The following is a 22263-nucleotide window of genomic DNA, read 5'->3' as shown; positions in this document are numbered from 1 at the left end:
TTATCATGTAGTCTAGTCTTTATTGAAAGACTTACTTTAACTGTGGTTTACAGCTTTGGCTTTAGTTGGCCAATCATTTTAGCCTCTCACTGCCAGTAGACATGAAAATCAAATGGGAATGGCATAGGGGAAATACTGGTAGAGATGACTTGAGCAAAGAAGATGGCAGGCAGAAATACATCATTAAAATAAATCTTGAAATAATTAAGAAATAAACATTTCTTTGCATGCCAAAGAATCTCTGCTGGTTATAATGAACATGGGAAAGAAAAGACAACGATTCTTAGGCTCAAACTGGATCAAAATAGCGCTGACTTCAATTTGTTATAAAATCGTAAGCTTGACAATTGTATTTTCTAAATGGTGCATCTTTCAGACAAGTAGTTTTATGTTTTAAAATTGTTTAATATGAGATAACTTCAATTAACTGATCATGAAATCTTGTTCTCATCCAGATTAAGATGGAGGACAATTCAGTCAACATGCTTACCATGGCAATATAACTAGTCTGGATAATTTAGTTAAATCACAGAAAATACAATCAGGAAACACCACAGCGATACTTAGCTGTTTGTTATCTCAATAAGCCACTTAATTTACTGGCAGAGGGGAAAAAAAAAAAAAACCTGGAAGTTTAATAGGCTTTTACCAATTAAAAAGAGTCTTTAGTTGTTCAAGTTTCATAAATATTTATGAACATTTTAACTCAGGAACATAATTGATGTGTTCTCCCTAAAAATATAAAGTAACTTTTCAAAAAAAAAAAAAACAAAAAACATTCCCCCAAGATAGTATGAGCAAAAGAAATAAAGCTGTCTTTACTAATAAAAGAGTACAAGTGCAAAAGATGAGGATGGTGGTTAAAACTAAGGTACTTTAAAAAATTTGGCTCAAAGATGAACTTGAGAACCTGTGAATTTTTATCCTGAATATATACTTGGCTATATTTTTAAATGGGGAAAGGAAGAAAGTAATACCAAAATAATTGTGGTCATCAATATATAAAAATCATCATTATTTTAAAGTTAATTATAAGATCTCAAAGGTTTAAAAAATGGCAATTTGTGGATGCCAGTTGCATCATACTACTTAACCGTAAAAGGCTATTTTCTCATTTTGGTGCCCAGACCAACATTTTGAATACATTGCCAAAACATTTGCACCCCCTAGCTGTCACAATTTAAACACGCAGGATTTTGTCTTTTTACATTCCTGTTTTATAGAAATTTGAGGCAGATTTTATCCACATAGGATGAAAAATACCTTGGAAGCAAACCTCAATCTTCTGCATATTTCCAGTTGATTCATTTACAAACTGCACACATACAACTCAAGCCTCTGTTCAGGCTTGTCATCCCATGCACACTCCCCACAAGGAAAAAAATTAATTAAAAATAAAAGTCACAACTTTGTGTACTATTTAAACTGAATATCCAATTATAAATTGGTACATCAAACTGTCTAAATAAGATGTTTTAGCAATCTCATTAAAAAAATTCTTGGGCAAAATATATCTAATTTTTAAAAACACCCCAAGATTTTTAAAAAACACTTGTGCTATACAACTTATAGGAACCTTGAAATTGTTTTACAGGTTTTAATCAAGGTATTTACATACCCAATAATGTAAAGCAAAGAACAAAAATCTAATTTCCAATGACATTTTAGAATGTACTAATCCATCAAAGACTTGTATTGAATTTAAATTAAGGCCTTTTCTGTGTAGTGATTTGTGTCATTTTAATTTTACATAGATAGCCAACCTTGGAAATGTCAGTCTTTAACATTCTTATCAATTCACTGCATTCAATGCAGTGGAGTGTGTTAAGTGTTACTTCAAATAATTACATTGCTGCTACTTCTATGTTGAAGCATGCTTTTTAAACACTGTATTCAATATTTACAATGTATATCATTTAAACGTCATGTAAAAGCACAAGTATGACTGTCTGACTTTAATACAAACACCATACTTGGAATTTCTCCCCAAAATGAAATGTAATATACTACAGTTTTAATAACACTTTCTGAAGTTTTAAAAATATGTCTTAATGTGGACCAATGAACATTTTGCTCAAGTAACTCAGACAATGCTGTTCCTTATTTAGGTTGCAAAATTTCAGTCTGGCTTCAGTTTCTTTTAGGCATAAAGAAAGTAAATATTCCTCCAAAGCGACTCCAAAATCATGTATTTCTTCTGAATATCACTTTTTTTCTGCTGACTTCAAATGTGGTCCACCTCAGGGTAGGGGAGGGGAGTATCAGGATTCAGGATGAACTTATGTGATTCCCAGTTTTTCAAGATCCTCCCTTTTTTGCTCTTTTAAAAACACAGTGAGTTAAAATACTGAACAGTAAGATAAAAATGGAATAGTATCTAAGAATCAAAATGTATTTACCCATTTCTCTTATTATATCAAAATTTGTAGTCAGAATTGTCTTTATTGACTTTATTTTAGTTTTTGTACACAAAGAAAAATCATGTTCATATCCATCATGAACAAAAACTTAAAAAGGCAGAACTAGAAGACATGTGTCCTTCACCAAAGCAAAGCTGTGCTAAAGGTTCCAAACATTTCAATTTTTAAAATAAATATTTTCATTTTCCGATGTCTACTTTCATGTCTTCAGAGTGTCACAGGAAATCGAAGCCTATCATGAATTACAATTTTGTTTAGAGTCCCAGCTCACTGTGTTTGGTAACTTGCCATACCATATCCAGCTTGGTTAGGAGGAGGTATTACAGGGGGAGGAGCTTGTCCTTGGGGAGGCTGAGCACCAAATCCACCCATCCAAGCAGCAGAAGGTGATTGACTTGGAAGAAAAAAAAAAAATCTTCAGCAAACACAAGACAAAAAAAAAAAAAAAAAAAAAAAAAAAAAAAATCATCTATACATTTATAGAAAAATCAAGCAGTCCAATCACAGAATAAACAACTAGAAATTAAACTTACATCAAATAGATCAAAGAAATAAATGCTACAGTATAGAATACACATCTCACAACCATAGGACAATTAGGACAACCATAATTAAGCATATCTCTGAAGAGTATCAAAAATGATTTTAAAAAAATAAGGATTGGACACATCATCTATCCAGCACAATGCATACATGATCTATGAACTTATAAGAAATTTTAAGCACTCTCAAGTAGGAAAGATCTCAGAAGAAGGAACCAGTAAAAATAAAGGTCTAAGCTGGACTGGGGAAAAAACTTGGAAGTGACCAACCCACTCTGTCAACAACACTAAAAAGTAAGATATTTTATATCACATAATTTTAGGGATTTCTCACACATGCCAAAAGGCAAAAAATCATCAAATTTCCTAACATATCTAGACAAAAATCTTTTATATATACAAAATAAACAAACAAAAATATATTTAGAAAAGTAAGTCAAATTCTACCATCTGCTTACAAAGATAGGTCACACCAATTGTTACCCCAACTTCTCTTTCCATTTAGGTAAAGAGAAGTAATTTTTTAGCATCACAAATCACATTTCATTAGATTTGTTTCTATGTTTATAATCCAAGTACCTCAATGCACATAATTTCAATAGATTCTAAGAAAACACATTTTTAAATTTCTTTGGTCAGAACTATATCGGTGTCTACAATGGAAAAACCCAAATAACTTACTCTACTCCAAATCCTTGTTGATTCCATGGTTGTCCATATACTCCATAAGGCGGTACTTGCCACCCATTTGCCATATACTGTCCATACTGTTGTGGGTTTCCATATACTTGGCTCCACTGGCCCCACTGACTATAATCGACCTAGAAAAAAGCAAATTATTGTTTTAAGAAATAAATAAGAAACACCGTATTTGAAGAAAGAGTGGGAGACAAGGAAGAGAAAAACTAAGTAAGCACCCTTATGTGAATAGGACTCTGTTATTTATCATTGTCTAAGTTTATTGGGGTGGTGACACCTGTGAAAAGAAAGTATTAAGATTCAGTTAATACCGCAAAATCAATTTTGAAATAGCATTAATACAATCAACTGAAAGTAGATATATGCTTTATTTACTGTTTTAGTTTCCAAAGCTTGTATGTAGATATGTAAGATGGAACCTTAAAAAGTACTATGAAAAATCCAATTACCTGTTGGAAGTTTTTAGTCATATCAGGAGATTCTTTACCCCAATAGCATTTAACCACATGTCCTTCAATTGTAGTACCATTCACTGAAACAATGGCATGGGCTGCACTTTCATGGGTTGAAAATCTAAGAGAAAAAAATAACATTTGTCTTTATTTTTTAAGAACTTAACAACGTAAACAATACAGAAACTCATTGTTCATAACTACAAGTTGGTATTTTCCCTAAATTACATCATGTGGATAGTTAAAAGTCCTACATTGTAAAAAAGTACAAATATAAAAACTGATTCCTTGACAGGATGAAGTAACCCAAGTGAAGGAATGAATCAAATGCAAGAGTAATAATGATATTACAGGTAGACTATTACCTGACAAATGAATAGCCCTTCTCTGGAAAAACTCTTATTTCCATAATTTGTCCAAATGGTGAAAATGTCTGTCTCATAAGCTGATCTATAAAACATACAAATATTTAAGGTTCATGTATATCGTAAAATTAATATTAATGATGAAACCCCACAAAGAAAGTGACTAGGAAAGCAAACACTGTACCTGTTAACCCAGAAGCAATTCCTCCACAGTACACAGTACAATTTTTTGGACTTGACTGGTTTACTACATCTTCAAATCTCAACTGCTTAGTGTTGTCTGCATGCAGAAAGAAAAGAAAAATGCTGACTGCTATACAATGTTATAAAATATCTTCTGGTCTGTAAGTGTAGCTCAGAGCATTTGCCTAGCAGGTGCAAAGTCCTGGGTTCGATGCCTACTACCACACACAGTCTTATTAATTACTATATACTGTTAAGATATGCCTCCAGGAAGAAGAAAATATAATGTTTCCCTCAATACTATGATTTGATATAGATTTGATCATAAAAAATCAGGTGGTTCACATCTTCGAAAAAAAGAAAATCAAATCTCAATTGTTTTTGGATAATGAAATTCAAAACAAGTCTGCCACACTAATTTAAATATTAAGAAACTAAATCTTGTATAGAAATAAGTGATTTGTGAATAATCGATAATCTTAACATCTGTGGCAGACATAACTTACTTTCTTGTGTACTTTTAGGTGCAGGTGGTTTGCGTGTGGCCCAATTGGTTCTGATTTGTCGGCCACCCAACCACTGACCTCCCATATGAACAATTGCATTTTCTGCATCCTATGGAAAAAAGAGAGAGAGAAAGAGCAATCACAAATAAAAATGAATGGTATAAAAGGCCAATAATAAATAAAAGTCAGCACTGTTGGATCCAATAAATCTCATCAGTAAATGAACTCACAATTGAAAACAAATGATTAATGATTTGAACCTGAATTAATCAAAATGCTAATTTTAATTTGACTGTAAAATTCTAGAATAGCATTATAAGTTGATGTAAAGGAACATTTATCATAATTGAAATTGAAATATGGGAAAAAAAATCATAATCCTACTGATTACCCAAAATGCAGGTTTTAGTTTCTCAAATACACATATTTTAATAAAAAGGAAAACAGAAATCCCACAACACAAAGTAATCAAATATCTTAATTTTATAGCTGATTTATAATGTAATATTTACTGACGAAAAATTTAAAACAAAAACATTATGGTCTAAATTGCCTATCCTTCAAAATCTACACTGTTTTCTATTGGTCATAGAATTATGACTATGACATGAGATTTAAAACATTTTAACACAGAAGGCTTCTAAATTATTATTTGAAAAGGTGAAAAATGAATACCAATAAAAAATAAGTTTAAGGGCCAGGGATGTAGCTCAGGGGTGAGTTCAATTCCCAGCACCACAAAACAAAAAGGAAAAAGTTTAGATTATCCAAATCAATATGAACATGTGATTAGCTTATGCAAAGATAGAATATAACTTTGATAATTTTATTTTACCACTTCAATAAAATGTAGGTAATTTAAGTTGTTAAAACTGTTTCAAAACTATAGCCTACTTCATTATTGAATGTTACAATAGATACAAAAGCTTAGATATTTTGGTACCTCTTTCTTTAAAAAGTCACACAAAAATCAAGAGAAATTGCTTAAATCATTTATGTGACTGCTGTAGTCATTAACATACCAGTTTTAAAAGTATGGATAATTTCAGAGAAAGAATTAAAACTGAGATCATGATTTAGACTGAATATAAACTGGGCACAGTGGCACACACCTGGAATCCCTGGGACTTGGGAGGCTAAGGAAGGAGAATAACCAAATTTGAAGTCAGCCTCAGCAACTCAGTGAGACCCTCAGTAACAGTGACAGCCTGACCAAAATAAGAATTAAAAAGGACCTGGGTTCAATCCCTAGGAGCCCCCCCACCAAAAAAAAAAAAAAAAAAAAAAAAAAAAAAAAAAAAAAGACGACTCAATGTAACTTACTTTCCCCCTCCAAATTCTCAGATTAGTTCATTTGTCCTTAATCTTAGGCTTTATTTCTAACCCATTTTACCTTTACTAATGCACAAATGCAATCTTAATAACTGTTCTTAGAGTGTAATCACCCTCTCTCTTCTCAGCTATTTACTCTCAGATTTATGAAAAAATAAGTTATACTCTATTATTAACACATGCAAAAAATTTTTATATAAAAGTTGAATTTGTAGTTAATATCCAAGCACTTTCAAATTTCAGTTACTATATATTAATTAATGACTAAATTTGGATAAAGATTAAAGATTTTAACTGAGTTGAAAGAACGTACCAGTTTGTTATAAAAAGATACAAAACCATAGCCTTTGGATTTTCCAGTTGCCATGTCTTTAACTACCCGGGCATCCCTGTGAAAAGAAGCACAGCTAAATGAGGGAAGTAAGAGTCATCCTCAAAATAAAAACTAAAAGGAACCACACACACTGTATTGTGAGCATTTTTTAAAATAAAATTCCAGTTAGCCCTAATTAACTACAGCCATTCCTGAACTCTCCCTAATGCTTCTTTACCTGTTAGAAAAAAGCAGTAGGACAAAAACATGTAATAAACATGCAACCTAATCAAATAGCCTGTGCTTTCTAAACTAAATGCTCAAATTTGAAGCTTAATAGGAACAATAGTTTCCTTTTCTAATATTCTATTTGCTAGTGTCCTCTAAGATTTACTGATTCTATAAATTACTGTAACAATGCTAACTACTTTACCATGCAATCTCTAAATAGTTAAATGTCTTCTGCCTAGTGATACAAAATATATGAAATATTAAAAAATTGAAAAAGAGGAAAAAATAGGAATTAAAAAGGCATACATGGCCTGTTAACAGATTTCTTTATTTTTCTTGGTCAATTCTCTATCATCATTTTGGAGTTTGGGCAGCTGTAAATTTTGAAAAATTGACATTTTCAGAAATTTAAGAAAGGAGAATAAAAAACTAACAACAATGCTAAGCACACCAGTACGAAAACAACAAATTTACACAGAAATTTTAGTGAGTAAGTTAAAATGATTGGAAATATAGAACTCCACTGAATATAGAATGTTAAAATGTAAATACTAAAATATGTATATATAAATAATGTATAATAAGAATAAATAGAAATGAGAAAAAAAATCTACAACTGAGTTCCAGTGTGCACAGTTCCTTGCAGTTAGCCTTCAAGATCCTGTCCATTCTTATGAGCAATTCTGCAAAATAACCAGAATGCTATTACTTTTAATTGTGACTTGGACTTTAGAAAACTGCAGGTCTCAGGTATAAATAAAGATTGAAAAACAGCAACCTGTTATTTTTATACTGATTTTTAAAACAGTACTACTTACCACATTTAGATTAAAAAGCAAAGCAAATATTAAAATAGAAAATTAAGAATTAAATCTTTCCTTCAAATAAATTAAATCTACAGAACAACCAATTATAAGAGAAAAAAGTTGTTCTTAATTGAAACATTTCTGTAAAGTAGTACTAAAACGTTTAATTTACATCTACAGGAAATATATCAAATACACTGATTATAATTAGAAAGACAAACTGTGATAAATACTTTATAGAACTTGTAACCATTTTAAACTTTCCAATACAGTTGATCAAGTAACAGTAAAATTTGAGCATAAATTTTGTTAAATCAAACCATATTTGTCCCCTCACTAGCAGAATCAAATATCACTAACAAAAACCATCTATTTATTAATCCCACATTTATGATTCAGACATTAAACATTAATACTGTAATAGTACTACTTTTTACTTATAGCTTATTAAGATATCAAAACACATTTATTATTACATTTAAACATGAACATTTTCAATTTAACCACAATATACCCAAGGATTTACCTACTTCCCCCATTTATAAACTCCTCCAATGAAAGTTTAACACAGTATAATCACATTTGCTTTTTGTTAACCCATTTTTCTTAACCACCAAGTTGTGAAAACATTTGACAAAAAAGTTGAACTTTTTAAGTTTCACCACCTAAACATTTGCTTCAAAGATAACAAACAGAATCACTTAAATTTTTAAACATATTATACACAGGATTATATGAAAACAAGACCCCAAAACATTGAAATGACAGTAACATTTGCAACAACATCTACTCAAAAAACAAAACAAACCAAAAAAGAAAATCAAAAAACAAAAGAAAAATACACTAACTAGAGAAAGAAAATCTTAATTCCAATACAAGTTAATCATATACAATTTTGCCTATCACTGTTGAGTGTAGTACTGATTATGATACTTACGATATTTTACCAAAGGGGGCAAATGCTGATTTGATATCTTCTGTTGTAATTTCTGGACTCAAATCCCCAACAAACACATGGAAGTGATCTGAAATCAGAGTATTTGGTAATCAAATACTTAAGAAGTCAGCTACTAAACCTTTTTTAGGCAACACTAAGGAGGAAAAAAACCCTAGTTAAGCTGGTAATGCTGCCAGGAAAATTTCAGAACTCTTCCACAGTTAAAACGCAGCAGGAGTACTTACTGGAAGTATCTTTTTTCTGGCTACTTGGTGTTGTTGCCCAGTTTACTTTGACCTCCTAAAAATAAAGATTATATTTAATACAATTATTAGGCATGTCATTATGAATTTATAACACTTACCACTTAATAAACCATTTATCAAGCAGGATTATTTTTGTAAAAGCACTAGGCTGAATAAAGCAAAACCATCACTCAGCAGTTGAATATCTGTTTAACATCTTGCTAAGAAAGAATATAAACATGCAAATATTATGTATGCACAAGGTGTCACCGTTCTATTACCTTACCTTTCCCAAAATTTTTCTCCCATTCATAGCAGCTAATGCAGCAGCTGCATCTCTGTGTTCATAAAATTCCACAAAGCAATATGGGTCATTGCTTGTATGCTGCAAAACAGAAAATCCAACAGAAGAGTTGACCCTTCTGCTATCGGGTTGCTGAGAAGAAAATCCAGGAAAAAACATTACTGATAGCTAGGAATGTACAAGGTGAGATTGCAAAAGTTTATGAAAGCCTACAACTAAAAAAAAAAAAAAAAACAAAAAAACTTACAGCTAAACCTCATTTTGCATCTCACAAATCTCACAACACTGCTGTACTTAAACAGAAAGCAGTATGGAATCATAATCATGAGTATTAAACTGAAATACAGAATTCTAGTGAAGTATGTTAAACATAAAATAGATTAGGCCAAATCAAACCTCAAACTCAGATTTGATGAGGACCACTCTATCCCTGCTCTCCTCTTCCAGAGTTTTTTAAAAGGGATATATTCTATTCATGCATCATAATCCTTCATAAACTGTACTCCAGGAGTTTTATCTTTTTATAAAATATAGAATTGGCAGAGCATGGTGATGCACGCCTATAATTCCAGCAGCTCGGGAGGCCAAGGCAGAAGTATCTCAAGTTCAAAGCCAGCCTCAGTAAAAGTGAGGCACTAAGCAACTCAATGAGACCCTATGTCTACGTAAAATACAAAACAGGGCTGGGGATGTGGCTCAGTCACATGGGTCGAGTGCCCCTGAGTTCAATCCCCAGTACCAAAAAAAAACAAAACAAACAAACAAAACCATAATTGAATCAACTTTATAAACCTCTCCTCCTGATCAAAACTGGTATTACAAATAGTAAGTGTTTTAGTACTACTACTGGATTATATGTATTCCTTTTCTGGATAAGAATAACAACAGAAAAATGCAATCTTCCAAGCCAGTCTAAGGTACTGGAGAATTTACAAACTTTGAACATGGTCTTCTAAAGCCCAGAAAATACACTAGTGAACTTCGAAAATAACTGCCGAAAATGTGTCTGAATAAAATGTTCCAATATTACAGGACAGCGTGGGGGTACACACAGAAGTAGCACACTTGCCTGGCATGCACTAGGTCCTGCATTTGACCCCCCTCTGCCAAAACAAACAAACAAACAAACAAAACCAAGGGGGCGGGAGGAGGATCCAGGATAAAGCTATATTCTGTCATCACAAAAACACCAATATACAAAAAAATCTTTGTTAAATATATGCTCGGTAGTTGGCAAATACGTATTTGAAAAGAGGGTGAGAAAGCAGTGCTACCTAACAACAAAAATAAAAATACATGCAACCTATATTAGATAGCACAACTGTAGTACAAATACATTTTTTATGTAAGATTAAAAACATTCATTACTCTTCAGTATAAAATGCCCTAAAATATAACATTCAAAATGTGGAATTCTGGGCTGACCCTTAGGGGATAAAAATATCAGATAAAATAAAGACCTTTACAACAACCACTGTTTATCATTCCAGGAAAGTTTTAGAAGATCCAAAATAAGATGTCTAAACAACAGTGACAAAGCAACCAGAGGCAATTCCTTGAGGGGAAAAAAGTGGGATCATTAACACTGACAAGAAAACTATGGGCTTTCATACAAGATCCTACTGTCACAGTCACGTGAACACCGTTCTTAAGAGGTAGAGAAAAGAAATGGGGGGTAAGACTCCAAATAGAAATGCACACTTAAGTTCCTCTTGTGAAAGAGTTAACATTTATCAGAAACATTTTCTGATGGATTTAAAAGTAAATTACAAAATTAAAGTTGTGCTGGTCCATTTTTCCTTCTACTCCTCTCTCTTCGGCCCTGACAGTCTCTAAGGAAAACACTAGATATTTATGGCAAAATACATGGGGGTCCAATGGTAGAACTATGAAAATCACACAGGCTTTAAAAAACTAGTCTATTCATGCACACTGCTATCAAATTTATCTAACTAGTAGTAAGCCACATCCCCGTGTGAATACACTGCACAAGGAGTGGTTCATGTCCTGGTCAGGATAGCAAGAAACTTCATCATACTACTCAGAACTACATGCATTTAAAAACTTTAAAATTGTTTACTTCTGGAATTTTCCATTTAATATTTTTGGACCAAGTTTGACTACAGGTAGCTGAAACTAAGGAAAGCAAAATCACAGATAAGGAAAGAAAACTGTACACATGTATTTAAATATTTACAACACACATATGCTCATATCATGCTGCATTTCATCTAAAGCACTACTGATTTTTTTTTTTTTTTTTTTGTGGTGCTGGGGATTGAACCCAGGGCCTTGTGCTTGCAAGGCAAGCACTCTACCAACTGAGCTACATCCCCAGCCCACACTACTGATTTTTTAAGTCAAATCCTAAGTGTCTGAGATGGTGTTAAAATTATTTAATGTTTGCCTTAATATATTTTACTTTATTATATAGGAAAATCTAGAACCTATGATAATATCTAGAGTTAAAAAACCATAAAACTAAGGTGAAAAAAGATTTTTCATATATTGAAATAAAATCTATGAAAGGAAAATAAATGCCTACATGAAATATTCTGTATTGCCCATGTCCTTTATAAGCTTCCCATTTATACCACTACCAAGTGACACTCTAATCATCAGTTAGGTCCTTACCTTAATTAGTGTTATCATCTATTTTTGTTGGATGACATAAATGTCAAGACAGAAATATGAAGTTTTATATTTACAAGTTCAAATCTAGGAGTTCTAGAATATGGATAAGCTGTAAAAATTCATTTCAAGTCTCTCCAACCCTCAAATGGCTGTATGTACATATAGGATTTTTTTTAAATACTGTTAAAATATTTATCAAATGCTTCTCAAAAAATTTTTAGACTCTTTCTACTTTCTTATATGCCATTCTCCTAAACCCCCTCCTATAAGCTTCCAACCCAAGCACATCTCTGAGACTAGCTCACCAATGACTCTGGGTCACCTCTATGACCACTTTTCTATTTTCATCTTGACTTCCAGAAAGAATTCGAAATAGTTGACCACTACCTTCCTTCCTCTAAACATTCTCTTTTCTTCAACCTACCATATACTCAGTTTTCCTGTTTCCTCATGAGATCTTTCTGAAGGTAATTCTTCCTTAACTCAAAGTCAGAATGTAACTCTAAATTCTGAGCTGTTCCAGGCTCCAGGCCTCAGACCTTAATCCCTCTACTCTTCTCTGCTTTCACTCTCTCTAGATGATCTCCAGTGGTCCCATGGCTTCAAATACTGCTACAAGATTCAAGACTGGTCTCTCCAGAGTTTCAAATTAGTTTATCCAACTGCCCATAATAATGTTCATTTAGATAGCTGATACACAAATTTACCATTGCCAAAATAGAATGCTCAATTCTCACCAACCTCCATGCATCCTGTGCCCTGCTCAGTCATCCCCATTTTGGTAAATAGCATTACCACCCACATAATTGCACTAACGAGAACTTTAGGGTCTCTCCAAATTTCTTCCTTTCCCTTATATCCCACAGCCAATCCAGTTCTACCGATTCTACCTTCAAAATATATTACAAATTTTATCTACTCTTATTCTTATCGGCCACACTCTAAAGCACAAGAACCCATCACTTCTCACCTAGATTAGTAAACCCAGTTGCTTTCTCTCCTCCTTCTCTTGCCTCCTACAGTCCTTCTCTATACAACAATCATTCTTGACAGAGTAATCTTAAAAATGCAAATCAGAGCACTTGGTTCCCTTGCTAAAACCCTCCCCAGGTCTGCCACTGCAATCTACACTGTCATGGCCCATACCGCCCTGTGTGATTCTGAATCCTGCTTACCTTATTAGATTCGTTTCCCACCACTTATTCTCCATCACTCACCATACTGCAGCCATCCTGGTCTTTGGTTCCATAACACAACAAGCTCATTACCAACTCGAGGACTTTGTATTTGCTTTTCCTCTGCCTTCAGCTCTTACCGTGGACGGGTACCATCTTGTTTGTTATTCAGCTCAAAGAGGTGACATCTTCCCTCACCTAGCCTACATAACACCAACCCTCCAATCATCATAGAACTGTATCATTCTCATTATGGCTCTTATCCCTATTTGCCTGGAAACATCCTTTGTCTGGCTCTCCATTATATGACCAGGGTCTTGAAGAGTGCCTAGTGCAAAGTAGACTTTTGATTAATGAAAAGATGAGTGAATAAAGTCAGGAAGGAAAGAAGGAAAATATACCAGCACAGAACAATAACTGTAGTGAGTTAAGAAAGATCAAAAGGCCAACGTATTTCATAGGTTTTTAATAGTTCCCCAAGTCACGATAAAAGACCAACTCCTTAGCAGTTTCTGACATCTTAACAACTAATCCCATTTTAAACTCCAACTGTGCTACTACTGAATACAGGTTTCAAACAAAAAACAGACTTGTATTCCCTCTCCCACCACCACTGTTTTCTCTTATAAGCACTCATGCTCATCTACCTGGACCAACATTCTTCTAACTAGAATTGCTTCTTCCCCAAATTCCTTTCAGGTCAGCTCCTATGTTTTTTTAGGTTTCAGCCTATACATATCCTTGCTTCCAAAGCATTTATTATTTTATATTCTGAGTACCTGTTAAGTTCTCTGTTTCCCTACTAAGCTGTGAAATATTAAGGGGCTAAGAACTGTCTTATTCACTACTGTATCCCTAGCACTTACCGTAGAATCTGGTACATAGTAGTAAAAAAAAAAAAAAAAAGTAAATAAATAAACAGAAAGAAGAAAAGAAAAACTAAAATGTGAGTCATTGAGTATTACTACAGTCTTAACTGAATCCAGGGTCTGCACATGCCCCCCTCAACAAAATTATTATTCTAACAATTTAAATGCCTAGCTACATAAAGTTGTGTAATCATTAATATTTACTGAAGATGCACACGACACATGTTGCTTTACTATGTACACAATAACCTAATGTTCTTTCACATCACCAATTCCTGAAGTTTAAATGAATGCTATCTAAATTATTTACACTCTGATTGAAATTATTCAATATACCATCAAGTTCTTCACCATTCTGAGATAAGCTGCTTACAAGCAAAATCACCTGGAGATAACATCATAAAGTATGATTGTGTTAAAGTAACAAACACCACAGAAACTTTACCCTTTCAAGCAAGACTCCATTTTAAGCCTCATTTACCAGCCAAATCAAATAAGTCACTGATCTCTCTACCAGAATAACCTGAGGCTTAAAATAAAATTTAAAAAATGATACAAATCAGTCAACAAATCTCAAAATGTTGGACATTATGCCAACTGACAGCACATTTAACTGGGAAGATCTTACCTCTGTTATCATTTTACAGCTTTTACAGGGTCCGATCTGACTGAATAACTGAAGTATAAGGACTTCTGTCACATCTCTGGAGAGGTTACCTACGTATCTGAATGAGAAAAAAAACACATTATCAATTTACTTTTAGCTCTGGCTCTATGTGTTATTTAATTTATCACCTTTTATTTCAACTTAACTTCCTGTGTCTTCAATAAAAATTTTCAAAGTAACCTGACCCTTATTAAGGTAAGATTAACTCTTATTAAGGAAAGCAACAATTGTTCCTGCCCACTAAAATATCAATTCAAAAGACATTGTAAAGAACAAACCAATATGATCTTATACCCCAAATGTATATTATATTATATTCTATACCCTGTATCATTTTATCATCTTATTCTACTTGTCAAAAATTTAAACCAGTCTCATGATAACTACAATTTCTAATTCAAAGTAATTCATAGCATAGACACAAATATGACAAATACTAAAACACCTGATCATTAAAAAAGGTATTAGAGATATAGTGGATTCATTTTAAAGTGCCAACCAAGGCAATTACATGAACAAAGAACAGAGTTGAGTAAAGTTACAGCAAAACACAAAGAATGAAGGAGTTTTGTTTTGGTGTTGGCTAAATAAGACTATTTGCAAATGGTATGTCTTCATTGCTTTGTTTTAGGAGAACAGGGTAAACTAATAAGATTTTTCTGGTCAAAAATACATCTGAGATGGGTGTGGGGACACACTCCCATAAAACCAGCTGCTCAGGAGACTTAGGGAGGAAGATCACAAGTTCAAGGTCAGTCTGGGCAACTTAACAAGACCCTATGTCAAAATAAAATAAAAAGAACTGGGGGTATAGCTCAATGGTAGAGCTCTTGCCTAGCATGCACAAACCACTGGGTTTAATCCCCAGTACCTACACACACACACATACACACACACACACACAAATAAGTGAATAAAGCAGAATCAACAAAAAAATATATATCTATGCAGGTAATAAATAAAGCAAATTTCTTTAGAAATTCAGAGGAAAATTGAGAACAATTCAGATATACTGTTGACTATGGATATTTAAAGATATGGGTTTTTTTGCAGATTACAAATTGAACACACATATTTTATATAAATTTTTTAAATAAATAAAAATGACTACTTCACGACCAAGAGATAACCACTTTGACTTATATTTGGCACCACTGATTTAACTCTGTAAAGTGCCAAACTTTTTAAATATTTCTGGTACTCAGCAAATAGTTGCTGAAACTCATATCTGTCATGAACAACTTCATAAACTAAAAAGTACTTGTAAAATTTAACATAGTTTCTTCTGGAAAGTAAAAGGACAAGTAAGTTTTATTTTTCACCAATAATATATAACATCTGGAAACTGAGTACCAAGACCAAAAGAATCTTTGCAACATAGTTGCCACATTAAATACATAACTGCTTTAAGATGGAATACACTAAAAGGGAAAAACAGCCTGAGAAAGCTAAAGATAATTAAAAACAAAACAAAACAAACAAACAAAAAAATGCAATTAAGAACAAGCAGCAATTTTCCAGTTAAGAATTTCACTGCAATGGATACTAATAACCTTAGGACACATATTCTAAAACTGAAATATAAGTCCAATGTTACTTAAATAGAAGATCAAACCAGGTGACAAACTGGTTTAGGCCCAGGATGCCATTTTTTTTCCTTATAATTAAAGTGGAGTCAAGCCCTCCGTAGGCCAGCAGGACTTATTTTTTCCACCAGTAGTGAAAGGTTCTAGAATTATGAGTTAGCCATAGACAACTGCCTGCCTTTTTTTTTTTTCTTTTCTTTTGTAATTTGTAGGAGTTTGTGATTCTGTATCCATGGAATACTTTTTCTTTTCCTTTTTTTTTTTTTTTTTTTTAAACAAGAGAGATCTATCTATAAGAAAAATGAAGAAGTTATGTTAATATGTTCATCTAACTTAAAGAGCTAGTTAGCACATTTATAAAAGAAAAGAAGAGCTAGGCATGGTGGCACATGCCTGTGATCCCAGCAACTTGGAAGGCTGAGGCAGGAGGATCACAAGTTTGAGGAAGCCTCAGCAACTTAGCAAGGCCCTAAGCAACTTAATGAGACCCTGTCTCAAAATAAAAAATAAAAAAGGCTGGGGATGGGGCTCAGTGGTAAAGCACTCCTGGGTTAAATCCCCAGTACCAAAAGAAAAAAAACAAAGAATGTGTAAGACTGATTTGCACACATTGAAGGTAGCTACAAAATTAAAATAGAATTATCATTTTAATGTACTATATTTTAAATGATTTATATAATTTTTAATTTGCATTACTGTTTAAACATCCATTTTCTCAGAAAAACCGCATGAACATTAATTAATGTGCATTTCTTATACTGATATCAAACATTAAAACACTAACACCTAAGTTTAGAATGCCCTAAAATACTTTTCAAAAATCTAGTTTTTAGGTTTCCTATTTTTCAATGATCTCCACTATGAGTTAAGTGGTAAAGCAGAAAACTAAATTTCAAAAACTAACATGAAAGGCCTTCCATAACAACATGTAAAACATCTTATAATTCATGAATTTACATATGCCTTCATGCATTAATACTTAATGGAGGCACAGTTTATAGCTTTTAAAATACTGTACTACACTGCGTAAGTACCTTTACATTATTATAAAATAATCTGTCCTGAAATAAACACTAATAAGACAAATTTCAATCGTTGACCTAGTAAGATCATCTTTTGGGAGTTTATTAAAATATTTCTTTTCTTTTCAAATGACAGCTGCTACCCTTCACTTTCTGTTGTGATTGTGAAGTAGTCAACATATTCTAAAATTTCAAGTTTTTAAATATATAATTTCTACTTGAAGAACCTATACAAAACAACAACAACAAAAAATTGAGTTCTTATAGTGAGAGGTCAATTCAAAAGAGAGAACAATTAAGAAATTCCAAAAGGGTTTTTAACTCAATGAAAAAAATAAAAGGCATACCTTACACTCTATTTTGTCTTCTAAGAACAGGAACTGAAGTATTAAAAACTGAAAATGATACCTTTATCCCTAACATTAGGGTTAAAATCCAATTTGAGACTAGAGAGTTGGCAGTTTGACAGTGGACAGAAGTTCACATTGCCAAACTACTTCCTATGTCCAACTGGGCAGAATTTTAGGTGAAGAACATCATGGCCTTGCAGAAGACTAATGACAGTTTTTCAACACTGAATGTGCTCTCTCTGAAAAGAGTAACCCTACCAAGGCTAAAATTACCAGCAGTTTTACATAAAATACTATGGTTATATTTCCATAAAAGTAACATTTTTGCTTTTGTTCTTGACAAGTTCCTATAGAAGAGATTTTGCAACAATATCCTTTAAAAGTCCTCTAATGAACTGTTCAATTTGTCAGTATTTGGAAGGAGGTAGGAGGGAGGAAAGGTGCAGGTGGTACTGTTGAATTGACCATCTATTTATAAGGGACACACACACACACACTTTAAAAAAGAAAAAAAAAAGATTGATTAAATTGAATGAGGGGATTGATTACAGCTACAATTTAGCCAAATCCATGGTATAGCTACTCAATTTTATAACTAGATTTTATAGTAGTTTCTTTTGCTGTGTTCTTAGATGTTCATATTATACTCTAAATCATAGGCTTCCTCTTTTTGAATATCAGGAAGAACCAACAGTATCAAAGGATGACATTACATAACATGATTATTATTATCCCAGATCCACAATTCCTATTGATTTGGGTGCATCAAATAGCTGAGTAAAATAAACTATAATGGAACATTAATGTAATTTACTGTCATATTATAGATTCAGATATACCATGGATCAAATCAATGCACTATAAAAAAACGCACAAGCCTAAAAAGTGTCCTAAAATGTGTGTTCACTTTCAAACACCAGTATTACATAGCATGATCTTGTTTATTTTTTAAGATCACAAGTTATCCAATACATAATACCCCAAAATAAATGTTAATTGAGAATGAAAAACATCAAACAACAGTCCTTTAAAGCAACTATAAGACAAACAGAACTTTAAGCTCAACATCAAAGCAATTCTATACCATTTAAATACCATCAAATAAATTAGTAATACTGTAGGTAATGAATATTTAAAGACCTACCTAGGCTATAAACACCATATTGTTTTCTGAAGATAGAACCATATGTCTTAGCTTGTGTGTGTCTGCAGGAAAAAAACCTCACTAGTAACACACAGGCATTTTAAGGAAAACAGGTTAAGTTTTGTTAAGAGTACATTCTTTAAAAACATACTAGCCAATTGAAAAGCTCATCCATAGATCACAAGGCATCTCCATAACTAAAACCAAACCTTACTAGATAACAACCTCTAAAATGTTCAGTTTCCATCACATTACTTATATCTAATAGAGCCCTTTGAGGGGAAATATTTAAAACGTATACTTTTTCAAACTATTATGCATCATTTTTATTAAATGCTGGTAAAAATCTGAATTGTGAAACATTTGCTTTTATCTCAAGATTTTACATTTGAAGATTTAAATATATATATATATATAAATCAACTGCACAAGGTATGACAATACTCTGCCTATAATTTAAATCAATCAGGACTATTAAAAAAGGACTTAAACTAATTTAATGAAAAAAGTATAATCATTGTAAAATGTTTATGAAGTACCTCTTATGTTCCCGGCAGTGAACTAAGTGCTTGAAGGGTAAGACCTAGGAAGATGTAGCAGTCCTTGTCTTAAAAAACAACAAAAAGCCTTCCCATGGAGGAGAGTAGGAGAAGGAAAAAGGAATAAAAAAGAAGAGTAGTAAACATGTACTACATAAAGGAACAACAGAGCTTAAGATTTTTATTTACTCCTCTGCATATATCACATTTTTAGATAAATATAATTGACAACTTAAGTGTGTTTCAGAGAAAGAGCGAGAATAGAGAAGGTAGTGGTAGGAAATAAGTAACAAAAAATTAGCTTTTTGGTCTACTGGAGAAGGCTAATGGAGGTGAAAGTGAGGCAGATGCAAAGATAACTAGATGAATGAAAGACTGAAAAAGCACATTATTTAGCAGGACAAAACCAGGAATTCCTCTTCTAAGGAACAAATGATACAATTAATGAGACATTAACCATAAGAAATTACCAATTATTCAATAGCTATTATGATGCAATGATGACATTTTGGATATTTTAGATACAATGTAACTGTTACCTTCCTTAAATACATGATAGCTAGGCCCTAAATCTAACTTTCCCAAATGCTAACTACCAAGCTTTGGCTTTGACAGACGTTGAGAACAAATTTTAAGTTTGTCCCAATTCTCTTTTCTGAGAAGGCAAAAATGTAAAACAACACAAAACACAAAAAAGTTCTATGAATCAAGTTTTCCATTCAGGTATTGGATGTGTTTAAATTGGCCTTAAATTCCCAAAACAGGCTGGCAAGTACCTCAGAGTAAAATATTAAAAGAAATAGGAACAAAAAGAAAGTACAAGGTGGAAAAAATAATCTGTATCAAGATTGCATGGAGAAGTCTACCTTCTTTATGGAGCGTACTTTCTTTGGTAGGAGTCAAGTTCTGAGAAGCTAGTCAAACTCCCTGAGGGCCCATCCACCTTCATCTATTCCCCAAAAAGTACTTTCCCCAACAGATAACCCAGCCAAGTGAACTCTGATCATATCAATACCAGCAGAGGCAAGAGAAGCAAAAGAGGGACTGGACTCCTCGTAACTCAAGGAGAACTGGGCCTCAGAGGCTGGCAACGCCAAAGGTGATCAATTTAAACACTGAATTAGAAATAACTGAGAGAGAGAGAGAAGAGAAGAAAGAGTGCCACATTATTCGAAAAGAAATGTAATTGCTGAGTCATCACTCTTCATTGGAAAAGGAAGGAAACTCGAATTAGGAGGTTGGAAAATGGAATTCATTCATTAGGGTGGGCTTGAGCAAAATGCAACAGCAAGACCGAAGCAGCGCCCCAAAACACGCATCATCGTGTAGCGAAGAAGACATTATTTTATCCGATTCTGGACTCGACAACACAAATTAGGAAGCGGCAACACCAAACAGCAAAAGGAGCGTGACAACTGGTTGTCAGTTTGGCGGAGGGCGCGCTCAAAGTAAACTTCGCTATCCGAGAAGGGAGCGACGCTCAGGCGGCAAGAGGCATTCCTTTTGCACTTCAAAAGTAGCGGGCGCTGGGCGGGTGTTTCTGACAGCGTGGGCGGGGGCACGTGGGGCAGAAAGAGACAAGGGGCTCCAGTGGCTGAAGAGTGTCTGGCTTCCTCCGAGAGCTCAGTTCGGGAGAAGAGCCGGGAGCGACTCAAGCTGGGGACGTGGAGGGCGTGAGTGCTAATTCCTCGCGGCCCGCCAGGGATGCAGCGACGGTCCCACCCCCAGTCCCACCCCCACCAGGCCCAGCCCCCGTGGGGACCGGCAGCTCCCGGCCCAGCCCAGGGCCCCCAAGCACAGGGGGAGCAGAAGCTCTCCCGGGCCTGACAGCCTCAGCGGGCGCAGAAGCCAGGCCTAGGGAAGGTGCGCGAAGAAGGGCGCGAGAGGAAAAGGTCGGGACAAGCCTCGGACCCCAGGAAGTGACCGTGTTTGGGGGAAGGGAGGGCTTCCTTCCCTAGGAAAGGGACAGATGAGGAATGCACTTCGCGTCCACGCCGCCCCGGCCAGGGAGCCGCCAGAGTCCCGGCTGCGGCCCCCTGTCTCCTGCTCCCTCCCTTAGCGTCCCGCGGTGCCCGGGCCTCTTGGCTCCCGGCACCCCCGGTCTCGGGTACTCACAGAGTCCGGGGCTGTCCGTCGTCTTCCATCATGGTGGGTGCGACGGAGCGATCCCGGGACAAGGGGGAGGGCAGGGCTGGGGAGGGGAGGGGGTGGGGAGGAAGGGGAGGGGGGCTCCGGGCACCGGCTGGGGACAGAGGAAAAGGCACCGAACCCTGCTCTCGGGCTTTCTCCCCCCAGCCCGCTCCGGACACTGCGCTCCAACCAGGAGGAGCAGGAGGAGGAGGAGGATGAACAAAATGGCCGCCGCCACCAGCCAGGCAGGAAACGGGGCAGGGCGCAGGCGCGGCCCGCCAGGTCACCGCTCAGGCCAGCCGCGACGGCCTGCCCCGGAGAGCTGAGGGGACAGAAAGCCAGGCCGCGGAGCAAGCCCTGTGCCCGGTCGCGGCGGACCCCGTCGTCGCCGAGGGCCTGCCTGCCGTCCGTCCGGCGGAACCCCAGCCAGCTCCAGCAGAGATCTGGCAAAAAGAGAAACGCCGTGAAGTGAAGTCTCTGGGAATCGCGGTCCTGGGAAGGAGCGAGGGAAGCACTTTCCAGGAGACTTCTGGGAACTGTAGTCCGAAGGAGACCCCGCGCCGCGCCGGGACGCGCAGGAGAGACTTCTGGGTAGTGTAGTCGTACGTGAGGGCGTGCGGCCACCAGGAAGTCGGCGTGCCGGGAGGGGAGGGAAGAGAACAAGCGACGGCAAAAGGCGGGCCGGCCGAGTGGGAGAGGCGTTGTCCGGGAAGTGAACTACAAGTCCCATCGTGCCTCGCGCTGGGGGCGGCTTCGGGACGGCTCCAGGCATCTTAAGGCCCATCTGTTGGCCGGGCGTGAGCGTGGGCTCC

The 22263-nt window shown here is 35.4% G+C and overlaps 1 protein-coding gene across 7 annotated transcripts; it reads right to left on the bottom strand.

Annotated features, from left to right (window-relative positions):
• Positions 1-21925, bottom strand: TIAL1 (TIA1 cytotoxic granule associated RNA binding protein like 1). Of its 7 annotated transcripts, none has more exons than XM_079137802.1 (13): positions 21437-21925; positions 18783-18844; positions 14642-14738; positions 9318-9467; positions 9032-9086; positions 8787-8874; positions 6813-6888; positions 5168-5276; positions 4663-4758; positions 4479-4563; positions 4111-4234; positions 3644-3783; positions 1-2814 (listed from the first exon to the last, which is right to left on the bottom strand). In XM_079137802.1, the coding sequence occupies exons 3-13, from the start codon at positions 14651-14653 to the stop codon at positions 2688-2690; spliced, it is 1062 nt and encodes a 353-aa protein (XP_078993928.1). In that variant the 5' UTR covers positions 14654-14738; positions 18783-18844; positions 21437-21925; the 3' UTR covers positions 1-2687. The 7 variants fall into 7 exon arrangements, with proteins under 7 accessions (XP_078993928.1, XP_078993929.1, XP_078993926.1 ...); XM_079137803.1 differs by having other exon boundaries at positions 9318-9416; XM_079137800.1 differs by lacking the exon at positions 18783-18844.
• Positions 21926-22263: the final 338 nt, after the last annotated feature.

This window comes from Sciurus vulgaris (genome assembly GCF_902686455.1).
Source record: "Sciurus vulgaris genome assembly, chromosome: 4".
Classification (NCBI taxonomy): Eukaryota; Metazoa; Chordata; class Mammalia; order Rodentia; family Sciuridae; genus Sciurus; species Sciurus vulgaris.
This window is presented reverse-complemented; position numbering and strand designations above follow the sequence as displayed.